This window comes from Polychytrium aggregatum (genome assembly GCF_025602895.1).
Source record: "Polychytrium aggregatum strain JEL109 chromosome Unknown BJ171scaffold_11, whole genome shotgun sequence".
NCBI classification, from domain to species: Eukaryota; Fungi; Chytridiomycota; class Chytridiomycetes; order Polychytriales; genus Polychytrium; species Polychytrium aggregatum.
Window position 1 is genome coordinate 799,452 of NW_026516213.1, and position 15,158 is coordinate 814,609.

At 56.9% G+C, this 15,158-nt stretch overlaps 6 protein-coding genes across 6 annotated transcripts; 4 read left to right on the forward strand and 2 right to left on the reverse strand.

The window, feature by feature from the left end:
- Window positions 1–138: 138 nt before the first annotated feature.
- BJ171DRAFT_558261 (Alpha/Beta hydrolase protein) lies at window positions 139–1,631 on the forward strand (the record flags this gene model as incomplete). The annotated part of the gene is made up of 4 exons (XM_053113142.1): window positions 139–189; window positions 296–526; window positions 799–1,083; window positions 1,296–1,631. The coding sequence occupies 4 exons, from the start codon at window positions 139–141 to the stop codon at window positions 1,629–1,631; spliced, it is 903 nt and encodes a 300-aa protein (XP_052968566.1).
- A 183-nt stretch (window positions 1,632–1,814) lies between these two features.
- BJ171DRAFT_498008 (putative FK506-binding protein 2) lies at window positions 1,815–3,070 on the reverse strand. Its single transcript, XM_053110329.1, has 4 exons — window positions 2,881–3,070; window positions 2,557–2,640; window positions 2,271–2,413; window positions 1,815–2,042 (listed from the first exon to the last, which is right to left on the reverse strand). Exons 1-4 carry the CDS (start codon window positions 3,062–3,064, stop codon window positions 2,013–2,015), a joined length of 441 nt encoding a protein of 146 aa, XP_052968567.1. The 5' UTR covers window positions 3,065–3,070; the 3' UTR covers window positions 1,815–2,012.
- Window positions 3,071–3,320: 250 nt separating this feature from the next.
- BJ171DRAFT_440577 (WD40-repeat-containing domain protein) lies at window positions 3,321–6,153 on the reverse strand. The gene is made up of 7 exons (XM_053108058.1): window positions 5,935–6,153; window positions 5,703–5,847; window positions 4,859–5,487; window positions 4,570–4,717; window positions 4,111–4,437; window positions 3,587–3,896; window positions 3,321–3,381 (listed from the first exon to the last, which is right to left on the reverse strand). The coding sequence occupies exons 1-7, from the start codon at window positions 6,037–6,039 to the stop codon at window positions 3,369–3,371; spliced, it is 1,677 nt and encodes a 558-aa protein (XP_052968568.1). The 5' UTR covers window positions 6,040–6,153; the 3' UTR covers window positions 3,321–3,368.
- A 1,086-nt stretch (window positions 6,154–7,239) lies between these two features.
- BJ171DRAFT_31516 (uncharacterized protein) lies at window positions 7,240–8,348 on the forward strand. The gene has a single exon (XM_053107122.1). The coding sequence runs from the start codon at window positions 7,509–7,511 to the stop codon at window positions 8,229–8,231; it is 723 nt and encodes a 240-aa protein (XP_052968569.1). The 5' UTR covers window positions 7,240–7,508; the 3' UTR covers window positions 8,232–8,348.
- Window positions 8,333–10,491, forward strand: BJ171DRAFT_31494 (uncharacterized protein). The gene is made up of 4 exons (XM_053107121.1): window positions 8,333–8,641; window positions 8,842–9,521; window positions 9,666–10,031; window positions 10,159–10,491. The coding sequence occupies exons 1-4, from the start codon at window positions 8,434–8,436 to the stop codon at window positions 10,294–10,296; spliced, it is 1,392 nt and encodes a 463-aa protein (XP_052968570.1). The 5' UTR covers window positions 8,333–8,433; the 3' UTR covers window positions 10,297–10,491.
- Window positions 10,492–10,917: 426 nt separating this feature from the next.
- BJ171DRAFT_611551 (uncharacterized protein) lies at window positions 10,918–15,149 on the forward strand. Its single transcript, XM_053115281.1, has 9 exons — window positions 10,918–11,087; window positions 11,288–11,853; window positions 12,018–12,195; window positions 12,313–12,565; window positions 12,693–13,159; window positions 13,304–13,778; window positions 13,903–14,675; window positions 14,843–14,894; window positions 15,049–15,149. Exons 1-9 carry the CDS (start codon window positions 11,077–11,079, stop codon window positions 15,073–15,075), a joined length of 2,802 nt encoding a protein of 933 aa, XP_052968571.1. The 5' UTR covers window positions 10,918–11,076; the 3' UTR covers window positions 15,076–15,149.
- The last annotated feature ends 9 nt before the right edge of the window (window positions 15,150–15,158 follow it).

The window sequence follows — 15,158 nt, forward strand, 5'->3', positions numbered from 1 at the left end:
AGTCATGTCCGGATTCTTCAGCTATATCTCGGACTCGATCGACTTCATCCTGGGCCCCATCATTAACCAGAATGAGATTGTATGTCCGGCATATGGTGCTGCCCGACTTTGCTGATCCCGAGCCTGGTGTCCACACGCATGGATGGGATGCGCTTCCTGATCCTTTGGGGCTGCTATTGCTCCGTTCGAGTGAGCGTCTACAGAGTCCTACCGCAGGAGCCTGCGTTCTATTTCTCGTTTCAACAGGCCCCGGACTCCGAGGCCGTGCTGACTCGCACATATCGCCATTCGACAGGTCTATCCCGCCGACTATCCGCCCGACTCGCGGACCAACGTCCCCGATCCCTCGCAATTCAGGATGCACGACTTCCAGGAAGAGTACATCACCACCCCCGACGGCGTCAAGCTACATATGTATGTCATCTATGCACGCAAGTCCAGCGCCCGTTTCGACATCCGCTCCTTCAGCTCCACCAATATCTCGGACTACACCCTGCTCTATTTCCACGGCAACGGAGGCAATATGGTAGGCGAGGGCCCTGGTCCATTCGTCTCATTGCTGTTCATCGATCGCCAGCCGTCGGTGCCTGCGTCCCCTTGTGGTCTCGGCAGCACCAGCCTGGGTTTCGCTGTTTAATCGCTCAACAGGGGCGCCGAAGCTTGTCGGATCTTGAGCAGATACATCCGCCGAGCCCCCGCTGCGTTGCTTGACCACCGAGCAAGATTCATCATACCTATTGACCGTCCCCTCAGCAGTATCGATTGCTAACATCAACCCTCCCATCTCGCCTTGAATAGGGCCATCGTCTGCCGGTTGCAGCCCAGTTTCTGGAATCCTTAAAGTGCAACATCGTCATGCTCTCGTATCGAGGCTACGGCAAGAGCGAGGGCAAGCCCGACGAAACTGGACTGAAAACGGACTCGTACTGCGCCCTCGACTTTATCAAGCAGCATCCTCTCCTCAAAAGCACCAGGGTTGTGCTCTACGGCCAGTCCCTGGGTGGTGCCGTTGCCGTCCATCTGGCCTCCAAGCGGTCGCCGGATATTGCTGGCCTGATCATCGAGAATACCTTCCTGAGTCTGGTGAGCAAGCCCCATCGGCTGGATTTAGGGACTTTTGTTGTTGCTGTCCACAGCCACCCGCTACTATGTATCTGTACTGTGGCTGCCTGTGGCTGCCTGTGGCTGCTGTTGTCTCGGCCGGCTCCCCCGCAAAGGTTTTCACTAGCCGAAACAATGCCAACCAGAGACTCGGTCTCACGCCTACTCATGCACCCATTCTCCTCCGACTCTAGCCCAAGCTGATTCCCCACCTGATGCCCATGCTTCGCTATCTCTCGTTTTTGTGCCATCAAGTCTGGGATTCAGAGAGCGACATTCAGCTGGTCGATCCCACCGTCCCGATGCTTTTCCTGAGCGGCAGCAGAGACCAGCTCATCCCCCAGAGTCATCTGCGACAGCTTTACGTGACCGCAGCCAGGAGCATGCAAAGCAAAGACCGCCGACTTGCCGTTGTCCAGTGGTCCGAGTTCCCCAACGGCGCCCACGACGACACATGCATCCAGTCCGGATATTTCGAAGCCATCCAGGAGTTTTGGTGTCAGCACATTGTCGAGCCCGCGGCGCTATAGAGGTCTGTCGGACCACGAACCCAGTTCAGCCGGCATTGCCAAGGCCAAGATTCTGTAAAATTCACCTGCCCAGGATTGGCGTGGAATCATGTATACCACCCATTTGTGCAGCGGGACGTCCAGCTCGAAAGCTGCGGTGGTTTGTTTGACCTGGGAAAATACAAACGAATAGCTCGCGAGCATCCGACAGCGCGGCATGCGCTGTGATGATATCTTGATGTACCACGACGCCGATATGTGCACGGTCGGGACACAACAGGCATGTCCCTCCCCGAGCAAAGGACATGGGTTGGCGTGGATGACTTTATCTGAATACTGTATTATCCGGCTAATGTCATCGACAGCAATTGCGTTTTCGAGTGTCTCGGGACGGTCTCGACTCTACAAATCCTTGGCAGCCTTGTTCTTGATCTGCAGTCATGCGGGCCACAGCAGGAGCATTGAAGCCGATCCAGTGGAAAGGGGAGGAACCAGGGTCATCAGTTGATTGCCGCTCCTGGAGACCGAAGCCCGCGCGGGCTCGTCGATGGTCGCCGGCGGTGATCGCCCGCCATCCGACACTCCCTTCCGATCGGCTGTTCTCAGCGCCAACTGTCTCATCAAACGGCCCCGCCGAGCCCAAAAAGAGCAGATACGTACATCCAAAAGCTCGACTTCGAAGACGAGGGTGGATCCAGGGGGGATAGATGCGCCAGCACCGCGGTCGCCATAGCCAAGCTGGGGAGGAATGACCAGACGGCGCTTCTCGCCAATGCACATGTCCAGGAGGCCCTGGTCCCAGCCTGGAGAGCAGCAGTAGCCGTTAATAATCACGATCAGGGAAACGCCATGGCTGGCGTCTCGGCAGAGAGATCTGCGGACTCTCCGTGTCCGTAAATGCTTCTGCACTCCAAGCTTCGCCGATCCAGCCGTTCACGCCACTTACCCTTGATGACCTGGCCGGCACCAAGAACAAAGTCAAAAGGCGAGTTGCGATCCAGAGAGGAATCGAACTTCTTGCCAGTCGAGACTGCAGACCGCGAGCGGCGCCCGATGGATCGATACAGGTTGAGAGAAGCAACAGCACGAGTCGTCAGTCAACCAGCTTACGGAGCACCGTCCCTGCTCCAAGCATCCCTCCCTCCCCCTCCAATGATCGGCTTGCCCAACAGCAGCTCAGAATCTGTTAAACAGTAGATCAGCTCAGCTGCCCTCCCGTTTACGCTCGTAGACATGGCCAGGCTCCCCGCCGGTCGGCATTGGATCTTACAGAGGGTGCCGGTGTAGTGCATCGACAGGGTGTCGCCCTTCTTGCTCTTGCGGGTGCACTCCTCCTCGGGGATACGCTTCTTGACGCCGATGCGCAGGGTCTTGGGGGCGTCCTTGGTGGATTCGGCCGCGGCCAGGACACCGACCGAGGCGAGAACAGCAACCAGGATGGTAGTCAGCTTCATCGTGGATATCGAGCAGGGAACGGCTGCAAGACGAGGCAGAGACAATTTATATCACTCTCCACGTGATCCGAGCACGGTGGTGGCTGCTGATTGGCCAGGGGGACATGGCAGAATCACCAAGCCCAAGCGATGTTGCCCGCATCCGCACCCAAGCCGGCTGGCGACTGCACCGGGAGAAGAAGGGCACAGAGCCCAGTAACAAGCATGTCTGATCCTCCAGCACCACCGATCCGACTCGCGATCAGGGGCTGCAGATGCATGTTGTTTCATGGTGTTGTATTGGGGGGGGGATGGTGCCGCTGCATCAATCCCAGTATCTGTGTGGTGACAGGTGCCGCAAAAGCGAGTGCATCAGCGCCACATACCAATGGTGTTAATATCGGGGTTCCAGGTATCCTGCCAATGAAGACGCTCTTTGCATCCGCACATATGGCTTGCGCAGGTCGCCTCCAATCCCTCCACAACATGCCCGCCGAGCAAGCCAGAATGACTGCCCGGCGCGCAAAGAGTCAGGACACTTACTTGATTGTTCCGTCCCACGAGCATGTTGCCACCTTGCTTGTCTCGTGCGGATGCCACTCGCATCCAATCACCACGGCATCATGGGCCTTGAACTTTTTCATGACCTTGGTTGACTTCCAGTCCCAGAACCACAGCTTGCCTTCCGAGTCACCCGAGGTCACGTATCGTCCGTCGGGAGAGAAGCTGGGCTGGCAAGCATAGCCTGCGACGAGGTGTCCTCGGAAGATCTTCTTGTGGTTGGCTCTGAACTTGTCGCGCGCCGAATAAATCACGATCTGGTTGTCCAGGGATTGGAATGCCAGCCATTTTTCTGTCGAATACAAGCGTCATGGAAGCATTGTTCGTCAGTAATGCCACACCTCCTGACATAGCGCCTCACCGAGAACACTCGCAGAAGCAGTCCAATCCAAATCTTTGCCGAATGGAAGAACATGCTAATATGCTCCATCGGGTCCATCCAGCTGCTTCAGATCCACCGTTTCCGTTCTGATCCGAGTCGACGCATGCCATACCAAGATACTTACTCTGCGGATGCACAGCAACGGCAGGCATCGAGTGCATGCTGGGCTCGGCGACGTATTTGATGACGACCGGGATGTCGAACTCCCAGGCCCGCAGTGTCTTGTCGTCAGATGTACTGATAAACCGCCTGTTCTCGTCCACGAAGGTGATGGTGTTGATGGCGCCGAGATGCTGGTTGTACTCCTGGGTGATATCTCCTGTGTTGATGTCAAACTGGTAGATCACCTTGTCGGCACAACCAGCCAGGAACAGATTCTGCTTGTCTTCGTCTGGGTTGAACTTGACGCAATACGGGATTCGCTTGGTGGTGAACCTCGAGATACACTGGCCTGCAGTCGCCCATGTGTCAGCAAAGGTACATTCGTATCCCAAGCAACAGTGCCGGCCGCCGTAGGTCGGCACTCAACGAGGAGTGCAACAAGCTACTGGCCCCAGGATCGTCGACCAGAGTCTGCGCGCACCTGTTTCTGTGTCCCACAGCTTGATCCATTTGTCGTAGCTAGCTGTCAGGAACTTCCGACCGTCGTTTGTGAAGCAAATGTCACGGACGGCCTTGGAGTGGCCCATGTAGGTTCTCAGGCACTTGCGGTCGTGAAACACGTCCCAGATCTGCGGAGCAGAGCCGCATTGCATGCCATTTTAGTGGACGACAGAGGCCTCGTGCTTATGCAAGCCTAGTCACAAGTCACTCTCGCCCAGTCTTGTTTGCAAAGGCTCCAGCGCACATTCGCTCGGTCATGCAGCACCTACCTTGACGGTGCTATCCATACTGGCACTCAGCAGCAGATGGGCACTGTTTGGGAAGAATCGGATGGCGTTGACGCCCTTGGTGTGCCCGGCCCAGGTATGGATCAGCTGCTTGGGCAAGAAACACTCGCCCTGGCTTCCGATTTCGTGGTTCAGGTCCACATCCACATCCTGGGGAACGTGCATGTACGTTCTGCCCTGCCAATCGAGCACACTCTTGCCATGGAAGAGCGTGCGCTCGGTCCCGGCGGAGGGGGCTTTCTCCGTTGACTCGCCCTCATTTGCTGCCGAGCCGGCGGCCCCGTCTTTGTTTTCGGCTTCGGCATCAGGGGGGAACTCCAGGTGGATCTGCTCGCCCTCATAGCCAGCCCACGGGCCCAGGAACCCCTCGATGTTGGACGGGTCCTTTTTGCTCTCGTCGGCCTTGGTGACTCTGGCCTTCTTGGACTCCTTGGACTCTTTGGCTTTGACTTTGTCGTTGATGGTTGCAAACGTCTGCTCAGAGGCGCGCTCGATGTTGCCGTAGAGCCCGGCTGTGTGAGTTGACGGATCGTATGTGTACCCGAATCGGTGGTAGGTGCGTTGCAGTGTATCAAAGTCAAAGCCGGACATGGCATGGGACTCAAAGTGGCCTGAAAGAGAGCCAGATCACAGCCACCCACATGCCCGCCATTTGGTCGAGACGGATAGTTTATACGGGCAATGTTAGATCACGATGGTATCCGTGCACGGCCCTTCAGCTCCAAAGGGACTTCTTGGTCCTGTTCTCGACTGTTTCATCCAGGCGGGCTCTGAACATGCGTTTGCTCCGATAGGTCTCCTCCTGTCCGAGGTACCCCAGACGAACCTGTCAGAACATTCCGATGCGTGTTATCTTGGGACCGGAACGGGTTTTCTGGGCCCTGGATGGGCTTGGACAGATCCGCATACGGGACATTGTGGGATATCTCTTTGGTCTCGTGCGATGTCAGATACCGACTGGTGGACAGGTCCTGTGACGGGCGATGGCTCCCACCGGTTAGAGCGCTGTTTTTTCTTGCACGCCGGCATACTCATGGGGTCTGCGGCTCTGGGCTTACGTGCACAGCGACATCCGGTGCCAGATCGACTTTGATTTTCTTGGAATGGTGAGACTGGGCCACCTCGTCCTCGTCAGAGGAGCCGTAATTGCCGAGCAGGTCCATGCTTCTGCCGTGTGTGGTATCGAGGCTGTGTGTGCGCTGGTGCTGGCGTCGATGCTGGTGCTGGTGTCGATGCTGGTGCTGGTGTCGACCGAGCGGCCTGCTTGTTGGATGAGCAGAGGACGAAATCCCACTCGAGATCTCGGTTGGTGCTGTGGCTCGCCGTCGCCGATTGGCTCCCGCCGCGGCCTCGCCGGCTGTTCTCGCTGGCGTCTCGCTGGTCGCTCGGGGCTTCTCCTTGGCCCCTGCATCGAACCCACCACCAACATCTGAATCCGAATCTGAATCTGAATCTAAATCCGAATCTGAATCTGGCTCCGGAGCTGGACTAGAGCGAGGGCCGTGGCCGCCGCATTGCACTGACAAACTCCGAGCCATGTCGTCCGAGGACGCCCTCAACAAGCGCCTGGACGATGAATTCGCCCATCTGATCGACAATCTTGGATGGATTCTCAAGGCCGCTCCGGTTCGTGTGGCATCGACTTGCTCGCTTCGCCCCCCCCGGCATCGCCTCGCTCGTTTGCAGGCGCCCGCCCGGCCCATCTAATGCAGTATCCGGTGCATATAGATCAAGCAAAAAACAGTCGACAAGCACGGACTGGATCGCACCGAAACAAAGCCGCGATCCAAGCTCTCGCAGGAGCATTTGCTCGTTGACGCCGCATCGGCAAACATTGTAGGGCTCATCCTCGTCCCGCAGCTTCATGAGACGTCCGACGGGGTTGCATACGCCGCAGGTTTCATGCGGTCTTGGATACGATTCGTCATACAAACCGTGAGGCGAGACGGGAATCTGACCGTGACTAACCCGCAACTTTGGAACTTTGGTTCTGGCTGGATTCGCCCTCCTCTTCCCTCCCCTCCCCGACCCCAGATCCGCTCAGTCGAGACGCTGCTCTCGCTGACTTTGGAGCTCAAGCAGTCACTGCTCATGAACGACTTCAAGACCCTGAACTCGACGCTACGCTCGCGGCTCGGCGAGCTCCATACTCGCCAGTCGGCATCGATCGCGGGACTCTTGGAACTGCAGACCGAGCTGGACGAGGTGGCCGTTGAGATGGAGGAGGCGCTGTATTCGTCCGCTTACTACAACGTACCCAGTTTGAAACGGGACACCCTGTTTTGAGTCAGGGTTGTCGCTGACTCCCGAGCCTGAATGCACACACTCTGCCATCGCTGCCATGACCATACGGCGTGTCCATAGTGTCTGCACCCAGTTGACCCAAGAAGGCCGAATATCTCGATATCTGTATGCCAGTCGATCGTCGCCACAGGAAACGACCAGTGTATTCAGAATAATGCTTTCCAGACCAGCGAAAACAGAAAGATTGCCGACCAAGGCCGGAAGCAATCCCATGGCCTGCCTACTGGAGGCTACGAAAGTTCAGCGCCCTCGGGTCGCTGATGCCAGAGAACAGCAGGGACTATCCCGCTTTTTTTCTGGATTGGCTGTATCAAGAGGAGAAAGATGAATGCCGGGGTCGCAGCCACCGCAAGCGATCGTTCGCAAGTGCCTCCCGGACACCGAGCACAGGCTGTTGCGATGTGCATGGATGGTATCGCCGAGATGGCCGGCGGAGCCAAATTACATTTGCCTCGGCTCTGAAAGCGGCCCCGCAGCCCAGCGCCGTGCGATGTGTTGCGATGCAGTCGAATACAGCGCAGCCGGTGCGATACGAGACGGCCGGACAATCCAGACGCTGCTCTCATGTCCGGCGCATGCTCGGCCACATGATGGTCCTGTGGGCTCCCTCCCCCCATGCTCGTCCGCGAGAAAGCCTTCGACCCTGGGCTGCTATTGCCGTCTGCAGCCGGACAACTGGCCCAGACACGCCGGATGTCGCCTCGCTCATGGGGGATATATGACGGCATCGGCTCCTGGGCCGCCCTCCATCGGCCGCCACCGATCGCCTCCTCTCCATCGGCTGCCGTCCTGCTCGCTCGTCTGCGGCCCAACAGCCGTCCGCTCGTCTCGGCGCTTCTCTGCTCCTTGCGCTCTCTGGTCGGGGCTCTGCGCCGCTTGTCTGCTCCGGGGCTGGCCTGCCCTGAATAGAAACCCCGTCGGAAGCCGCTTGGTTATGGCGGGAATCTGCTTTGGCGCCTGTATCCCCCCTCGCCGCCCATCCACTGCCTCCACAACCGGACTCATTCGCCAACACAAGCCCGAGGCTGTCTCTGCTGTAACGGCCTCATAAACGACGCCCAGGCCTCTGCCACCATCGCCCAGTTTCTCACCAGCTGTGGCCCACCCCTCGAGCCCTGCCACCGCCTGTGTCTGCCTCCGGCTCCATCGGCTGCTTCCTCGCTCGACCCACCCCTCCCAACCCAACCCAACCCAACCAGTCCGTCCCACTTCCATCCAAGAGGGCAGGGCCCTTCCGTCAAGTCTCAACTTAGATGGGAAACACATCGTCGACTCGCCAACAACATGCCTTGGACGGACTCTGCGAATCGCCCGTCCATCCGTCATGGTATCCCGAAGGATCCGTCTCTGGGCACAGCAGCTCGCACTCGCTGTGCTCAGTGCCGCCGGCCCCCATATCCCAATCGTTCGCCTCCGAGGTGCTCGTCTACATCCACGGTCGGATGGAGTCCATGGCCCAATGTAAGTCCCAGCGATCCTTCCGACCGAGCCATGCCCTCTCCGTGAATGTCGCTGCTCGGTGGCACCAGGGCAGTCATCCAGGGTGCATCAATCCACCGGATGACTTGCTGTGGCTGACAGTCTCGATGCAGTGATGGCAGCCCTGCCTATTGAGCAGTGGCATCTCGTAGCCTGCTAATCCCCTGGGCTTCTCTTGGCAGACGAGAAAGGCCTACCGCACTTCCGGGGCCAGCCCAGGCCCATGCTGGACTCTCCCGAGCCGTCGTCTTACTACCCTCCGACCCATCGCATCGCTCGCCCACGGCCCGCCGCTTCGCCAGAAGATCCTGCAGATCCATTGGGCATCGTACCTTGCTCCGCCTCAACCGCATCGGGCAACGACGAGTGCGCAGGTCCATCGTCCGACCCCATGTGCTCCATCTGCTGTGACTCCATGCCATTGCACAAGGAGTTCCGAATTCCGTCGTGCGGCCACAGCTTCTGTCGCACCTGTGCGCACTCGGTCGTCACCGCCGAGTTGTTCGCGCGCCGGCTCCCGATCGTATGTCCCATCTGCAAGGCCGAGAAGGTTGTCCCGACAGTCAAAGTCCGAGCCACGAGGTCCAGCGACCCCGTCTATTCGCACGGAAGCTCCGTAGCCTCGTTCTCGGACGCTGCCCCAGCCCCTCTGGGAGCGACAAGGAGAAACTATTCGTTGTCTGATGTCTTTCATATTCCGAATCGCTCAGAAGTCCCCAAGCGCTTGTGGAAATCCCACAGCTTCATGATCCATCGGCTATCGAAGTCAGATACACTCGAGATCGCTACCGACATTGCCGAGCCCAGGATCGGGGTTATAACGGAAGATGTTGCCGCCCAGATTCTGACAGTCTCCGAGAAGGTAGGCCGTGCGATCGCGAGCTTGTGACTGTGAGTTACCAGAGTGGGATGAAGCCACCTGAGTAGGATGAAGCCACTTGAATCGCCAGTGGCGGATACCGTCTCCTTACGCCGCTAAATGACCGTCATTTCACCCTCGATGCAGATCCAGATGCGACGAATCACGATCCAGGTCGAAGTCCTCGACAAGTCCAATGCCCACTCGGGACTGGTTCTCTGTCCAAACACCAGTTGCTTCGGGGTATTCTCGATTGACCCGTCGCTGACCCAGGCCAAATGTCCGTTCTGCGAGACATCCTGGTGCGTATCCTGCAAGGCCGACACCAGCCACGAGGGCCTGAGCTGCCAGGAGTACACGAAAATGCGAGAGGAGTCTCGGTCGGCCGACGGGACCGTCAACTCTGCCTTGCTGAGGGACGAGTTCAAGTTCGAGACCCTTGTCCGGCAGATGCAGTGGACTCGATGTCCAAACTGCACACGGGTGTGCGAGAAGGACGGAGGATGCAATAAGGTGAGGCTTGTCGCTCGCTGGCGCCAGGTTTGTCGTTCGCCTTCGACGTGCGCATGCGGGCTTGCGATCCGCATGGTTTCTGCGGCGGCGAGCCGGCCGACCTCTAACAGCAACTTTCGGCGGTCAGATCGTTTGCGAGATGTGCAACACCATATTCTGCTATATCTGCGGCAAGAAGCTCCATCCAAAGAAGCCATACTCGCACTACGCCAAACGATGGAAAAAGTGCTATGGAAAGCTGTTCTTTGGAGACCCGACCGAATAGTCCAGCTGCGCTGGATGAGGATGCACATGCACAAGCAACTCTCACGATTCTCTGTGAGGGGCCTTTCCCGTATCCTTCTCTGATTCCGGTGTCCACTTTGGGCACTGCACCCTCCACCTCGTGGTTTTTGTGTTATTTGGGTCCATATTGCTCTGTAATGCACTCAGACGAAAAATGGAACATCCTCATATCCACTTTGTTATTGTCGCGATTGAGGAGTCTGTCGGTGGATTGCAACGTGCCGACGCCATCCACTGCATGGGCACGTACCAATCGACTCATGTGGGTTACATTCTCATTGCTGGTGGTGGAGGCGCTGCTCGAATTACTTGAGAGGCCCTCAGGGGACCACAACTCGGAGCATACCACCTGCTCTGCCTCCGCAAGGCCGGCGATGGCGGTGCCCAGGGCACCAGGATATGGTATGTTTCATCCAAAAGCAGCCGGCAAAACGGGTGTCTTGTTGCCCGACCCACAGCCGATGGCTTGTTGGCGAGTCCGTGCAGCAGTCGTCAGGATGCAACCTGAAAGCTGCAGCAGCGGGTTGCGTCGACACACTCTCGCGCATGATTGGCGATGATGGTGATGATGGTGATGTCATCACACCTTGCTAGGCCATACTGATCGGCGACTACAATGGCCGGCTGTCTCAAAGTGTCGGCGCCATGGATATGTCTGGCGGCGTCACATAACAGCCACAGTGGATTGAGAATCGTGGCTGCTATGGATGCGTGAGAATGCGGCGAAATCGACGGTCCTCTCCTCTCGCTCAAGCACACCATGACTGCAATGTAAGGGCAGAGGCACTGGCTGCTGAAGCTTCATAGATCCCAGCATCGGGTGCTGACTGCTACCCTGGGACTATATACGGTGCTTGGGTGGGCACTTTTAGGCCTGTCTGTTTGCTTGTCTCGAGCCCGGACTTGTCTGCTAACTCACCGTCGCTTCTGGATCGCCTCGCCCCGCATTCAAACCCTGCTCGCCAACGAAGACTTGGAGGATTCCGCAAGATTCCGGACTTGGAATCCCCCGAGGTGTCCTCGAAGCATGACACGCCCGCAGACACCTCGTCCAGCGACATCAAACCTACATCAACCGACACACTTGCACAGACTGCAGTGCCCTCGAAAACGGCATGGACGGACCTGCACGACCGAGCCATGAAGCTTGCCGGGTCGCTGTCGGCTTGGTTTTGGCTCGATATGAGGGTCCTCAAATGCGTCATCACTTACACGGTCGCCACAGCTTTCGTGGTCTTCAACCCTTTCGGCTTGGATATGAGCACATCCTTCTGCTTTCTGCCCTACACCATTACCTTTGTCCACCCCGCACGGCCCCTTGGGGCAATGGTTCGGGCCACCTACCATGGATTCCTTGGCCTGGCCTTTGGAACCTTCATCTCGTCGTCGTTCCTGGTGCTGTCGGAGTACTTTTATCAATGGGGCCTGGAATTGACGTGGATATCGAAATGCATTGGCCTGCTCTACTTGTTCGTCGTCATCTTTTTCGTTGCACTGATCATCGCCAAGGCCCAAGGCGTGCTCTCGATATGGACAGGTATGGATGGATGCGTGCGAGTAACTTGAGCGAGTTCCCGGGTGTGCTGTAGCGGCAACGTCCCTTCCGCTGTGCCTGTAGACTATTGGCGTGACTGTGCAAGTGCTAGCCATACGATATCTTGTCGCTTATCGATTGGCTGCCGGTCCTTTCTCTGGATTCAGGGTGTCGCTTTGCATATCTCCTGACCTTCATCACCTGCACCCAAGTCACAAACGCAAGCCGTCGCGCGGTCCTGAGTCTGACCATCCAGCGCGTAGCAGGATCTCTGGCAATCGGCATATCGATCTGCGTCCTATCATCCTTTGTCCTGTGGCCGGTAACAGCTACCAGTGAGGCAGAGTAAGTGGAGCAGCGCAGCCCAAGCAAAACCTATGGTGCATATCCCCGTCGCGGCCATAAGGTTTCAGTACAAGTGCTCCACACAGACATAACCATGCCCGCCCTGAACGATCACAGGAAGCTTCTCGACAGTCTGATCTTGAGCACCAAAGAGTTCTCCGATCTCTGCCGGAAAAAGTACAGCCAGCTGAGGAGGTCTGGCGGCGAGATCCATCTGGTGGCGCTGGGCGACCTGGTTCGGCTCAATCAGCGCACGCTGCTCAAGCTCGAGTCGAAAAAGGTCGAGGTGTACTTTGAACCGTTCTCGAAGATTTTTCTGAGCTGGGGCTGCTACCGCAATGTGTTTCAAAGACTGGAGCAGATCATACAGGTACGACGGGAGCAACACTGCGGCCTGGCCATGGCGGGATCTGTGCTTCAGCGATTGGATTCGCTGGCGGTACTGAGATATCTATTGAGTCAGAGCGCTGATCATAATTGGTCGCTTGGCGCTGAAGCATATGGGAAGCCTGATGTCCAACCTTCGAGACATGGAGGATGAGGTGGGAAGCCACAAAGTCTTGCAGGACTACCAGGCGCTCCAGAACTGTCACATCGAGGGGCTTCTCGAGTGCTGCAGCAACACCATCGAAGAGCTCCGTTTGGAACTGCTGCATGGCACCGGCAACAGCGGCTGCCCCGATAATGCCCACGGGACCGACAGCGCGAATAATCTTGAAGAAATACTCAAATCCTTTGATAAGGAACAGAAGAGCGCCATTGTTGAGCTCTTTGAAAAGCACGGCGAAGACGCCTTCTCGATCTACCTCTTGTCTTCGAAGATGGTCGAGTTTGCGCACGAAGTACTGGGTCTCTCAAATGCCGTTATGGAAGCTCGCTTGAGTGTCGTCAAGCTCCGCAGCCAAGGATTTGGCCACTACATCTACCGTCTATTAGAGAGCGCTGCGGCAATAGCCTCCCAGAGGTAATACCAGGCAGAGCAGACGTGGAGGGGTGGAGGAGGATACCGGCGCACCGAATGTTCAAGGATGCAGTGCACATGTATGGGCAACACTTCCATTTTGATGGCTCGACATGGACATACTGACCCTTCGGACTTGAATCTCAGTGCTCGACAGGCATTTATACATCCCAGTTCCAAGAAACAGTCGGCAGTGTCCCGACGACTGTCCGTCCACATTGCCCATGCTCGCCAACCTTCCTGGGTGCTGCTGAATCTGACCCGAATCCGACGCTTGTTCAAGGCATTCAATGTATTCGATCTAAAATTTGCGCTCAAAACCGCACTCACAATCACGGTGCTCGCCTCTCCATCGTTCATGGATGTCTTCACAGCCCAGTACTATGACTACAAACTCTACTGGGTCCTCACGGCAACCATGGTGGTGCTGACTCCCTCCGTCGCCGCCTCGAGTATCGCCAGCTTCAACTCGATCGTCGGGACAGCGATGGGAGCGCTCGGGGCAATTGCGCTTTGGAATCTGACCGATGCGAATCCCATTACTATTTGCTGTTTGACCCCATTCCTGGTGACTTTCCCGTATCACTTGTACTTGAATACCTCCTACCAGCGAATAGGTTCGGTAAGTGTAGGGTCCTTTGAAATCATACGAGGGTGTCCACCACCGTGCTTGTAAGCGGTCGCTGGCTCTGCCTCACAAGAGGAACGAGCGGTACCAGCCTTTTCTTTCATCGCTCCTGTTACAGATGGCCATGATGACCTTCAGCATCGTGTTTTTTCAAGTCTATGTGTCGGCAGACAGCAACAGCGGCAGCACCGACTTTTCCATCTATAGCATCGCCTATCTCCGGGGTGTCTGCGTGGCAATCGGTGTGGTCGTCGGTCTTGCAGTCTCATGGGGATTCTGGCCCTACAAAGCACAGACTCAGATCCGCAACGTGCTCTCGGACGCCATCTTCAACGTCAACATCATCTTTATCCAGAACTGCATCCTCTTTGGATCACCAAGCGAGCTCATGGATAGCGCACGCACACCGGTCCAACTTGCCCGGGATTTCCATGACGTTGGGATCATGGTGCGGTTCAAGCTCACGCTCGCCGAGAAGCTGCTTACCGACGCGGACCTGGAGAAACAGTATCTGCAACCTTTCCCCACCGAGATATACAGAAGCATTGCAGCCTCATGCGATCGTATCCTCAATAAGTTCACGGCCATGCGGCTCGAGATCGATGAGGACCATCTCAAGTCTCTCAGGCGCGATGCCGTGGCGCCGTTGGGGGATACCAGGCAGGAGATGATCGGGCAGCTTCTGCTGTGCTTTCATGTGCTCTCAGGAGCGATGATTCTGAAGGTGCCTCTACCGCCTCGCATGCCACACATCCGAGACTGCCGTGAGCAGATCCTCGAGATCATGCGCAAGACGCGGTCGTTCGGCAGTCTGGACCGAGCCCGAGAAACCCGAAACAGCCACTTTTACTATTACTATGCCTACGTGCGGGAGCTTACAAGCATCATCAAGTGAGTACATGGCACCGTTTGGTGAACAATCCCAGCTGGATTCCCACATGCTTGTCCGTGACACGCAAAGGCGTAATGCAAGCCACACGCCATGTCGATGCATCACTTCCCAGCAACAGTTGTGCTACTGCCAGGCTGACTTGCGTTGCCTCTGTGACTATTGCCAGCGAGCTTCAGCTGCTGTGGGACCTGACCAAGCATTTGTTTGGAGAGATCGATGTAAGTCTCGGCATCGCTCAACGTTTTCATCTGGCGATTGAGTGTGATGGGAGGGGATGCTCTTGACTTGGCCCATGGCTAATGTGCAGCTCAGAAGGCGTCCTTGTGTGTTCTGCAAGCATGCGCGCTCATAAAATATGACCTTCATGTTCAGTACTGGAACGCGCCGTCCTCCGAGTGAGCATCAGCGAGTGAATCCTTTCCAGAGAAGCACCAGCTTCACTCCAGCCATACTCGATTCTCCCTTCTCTCAATAGCGTCGAC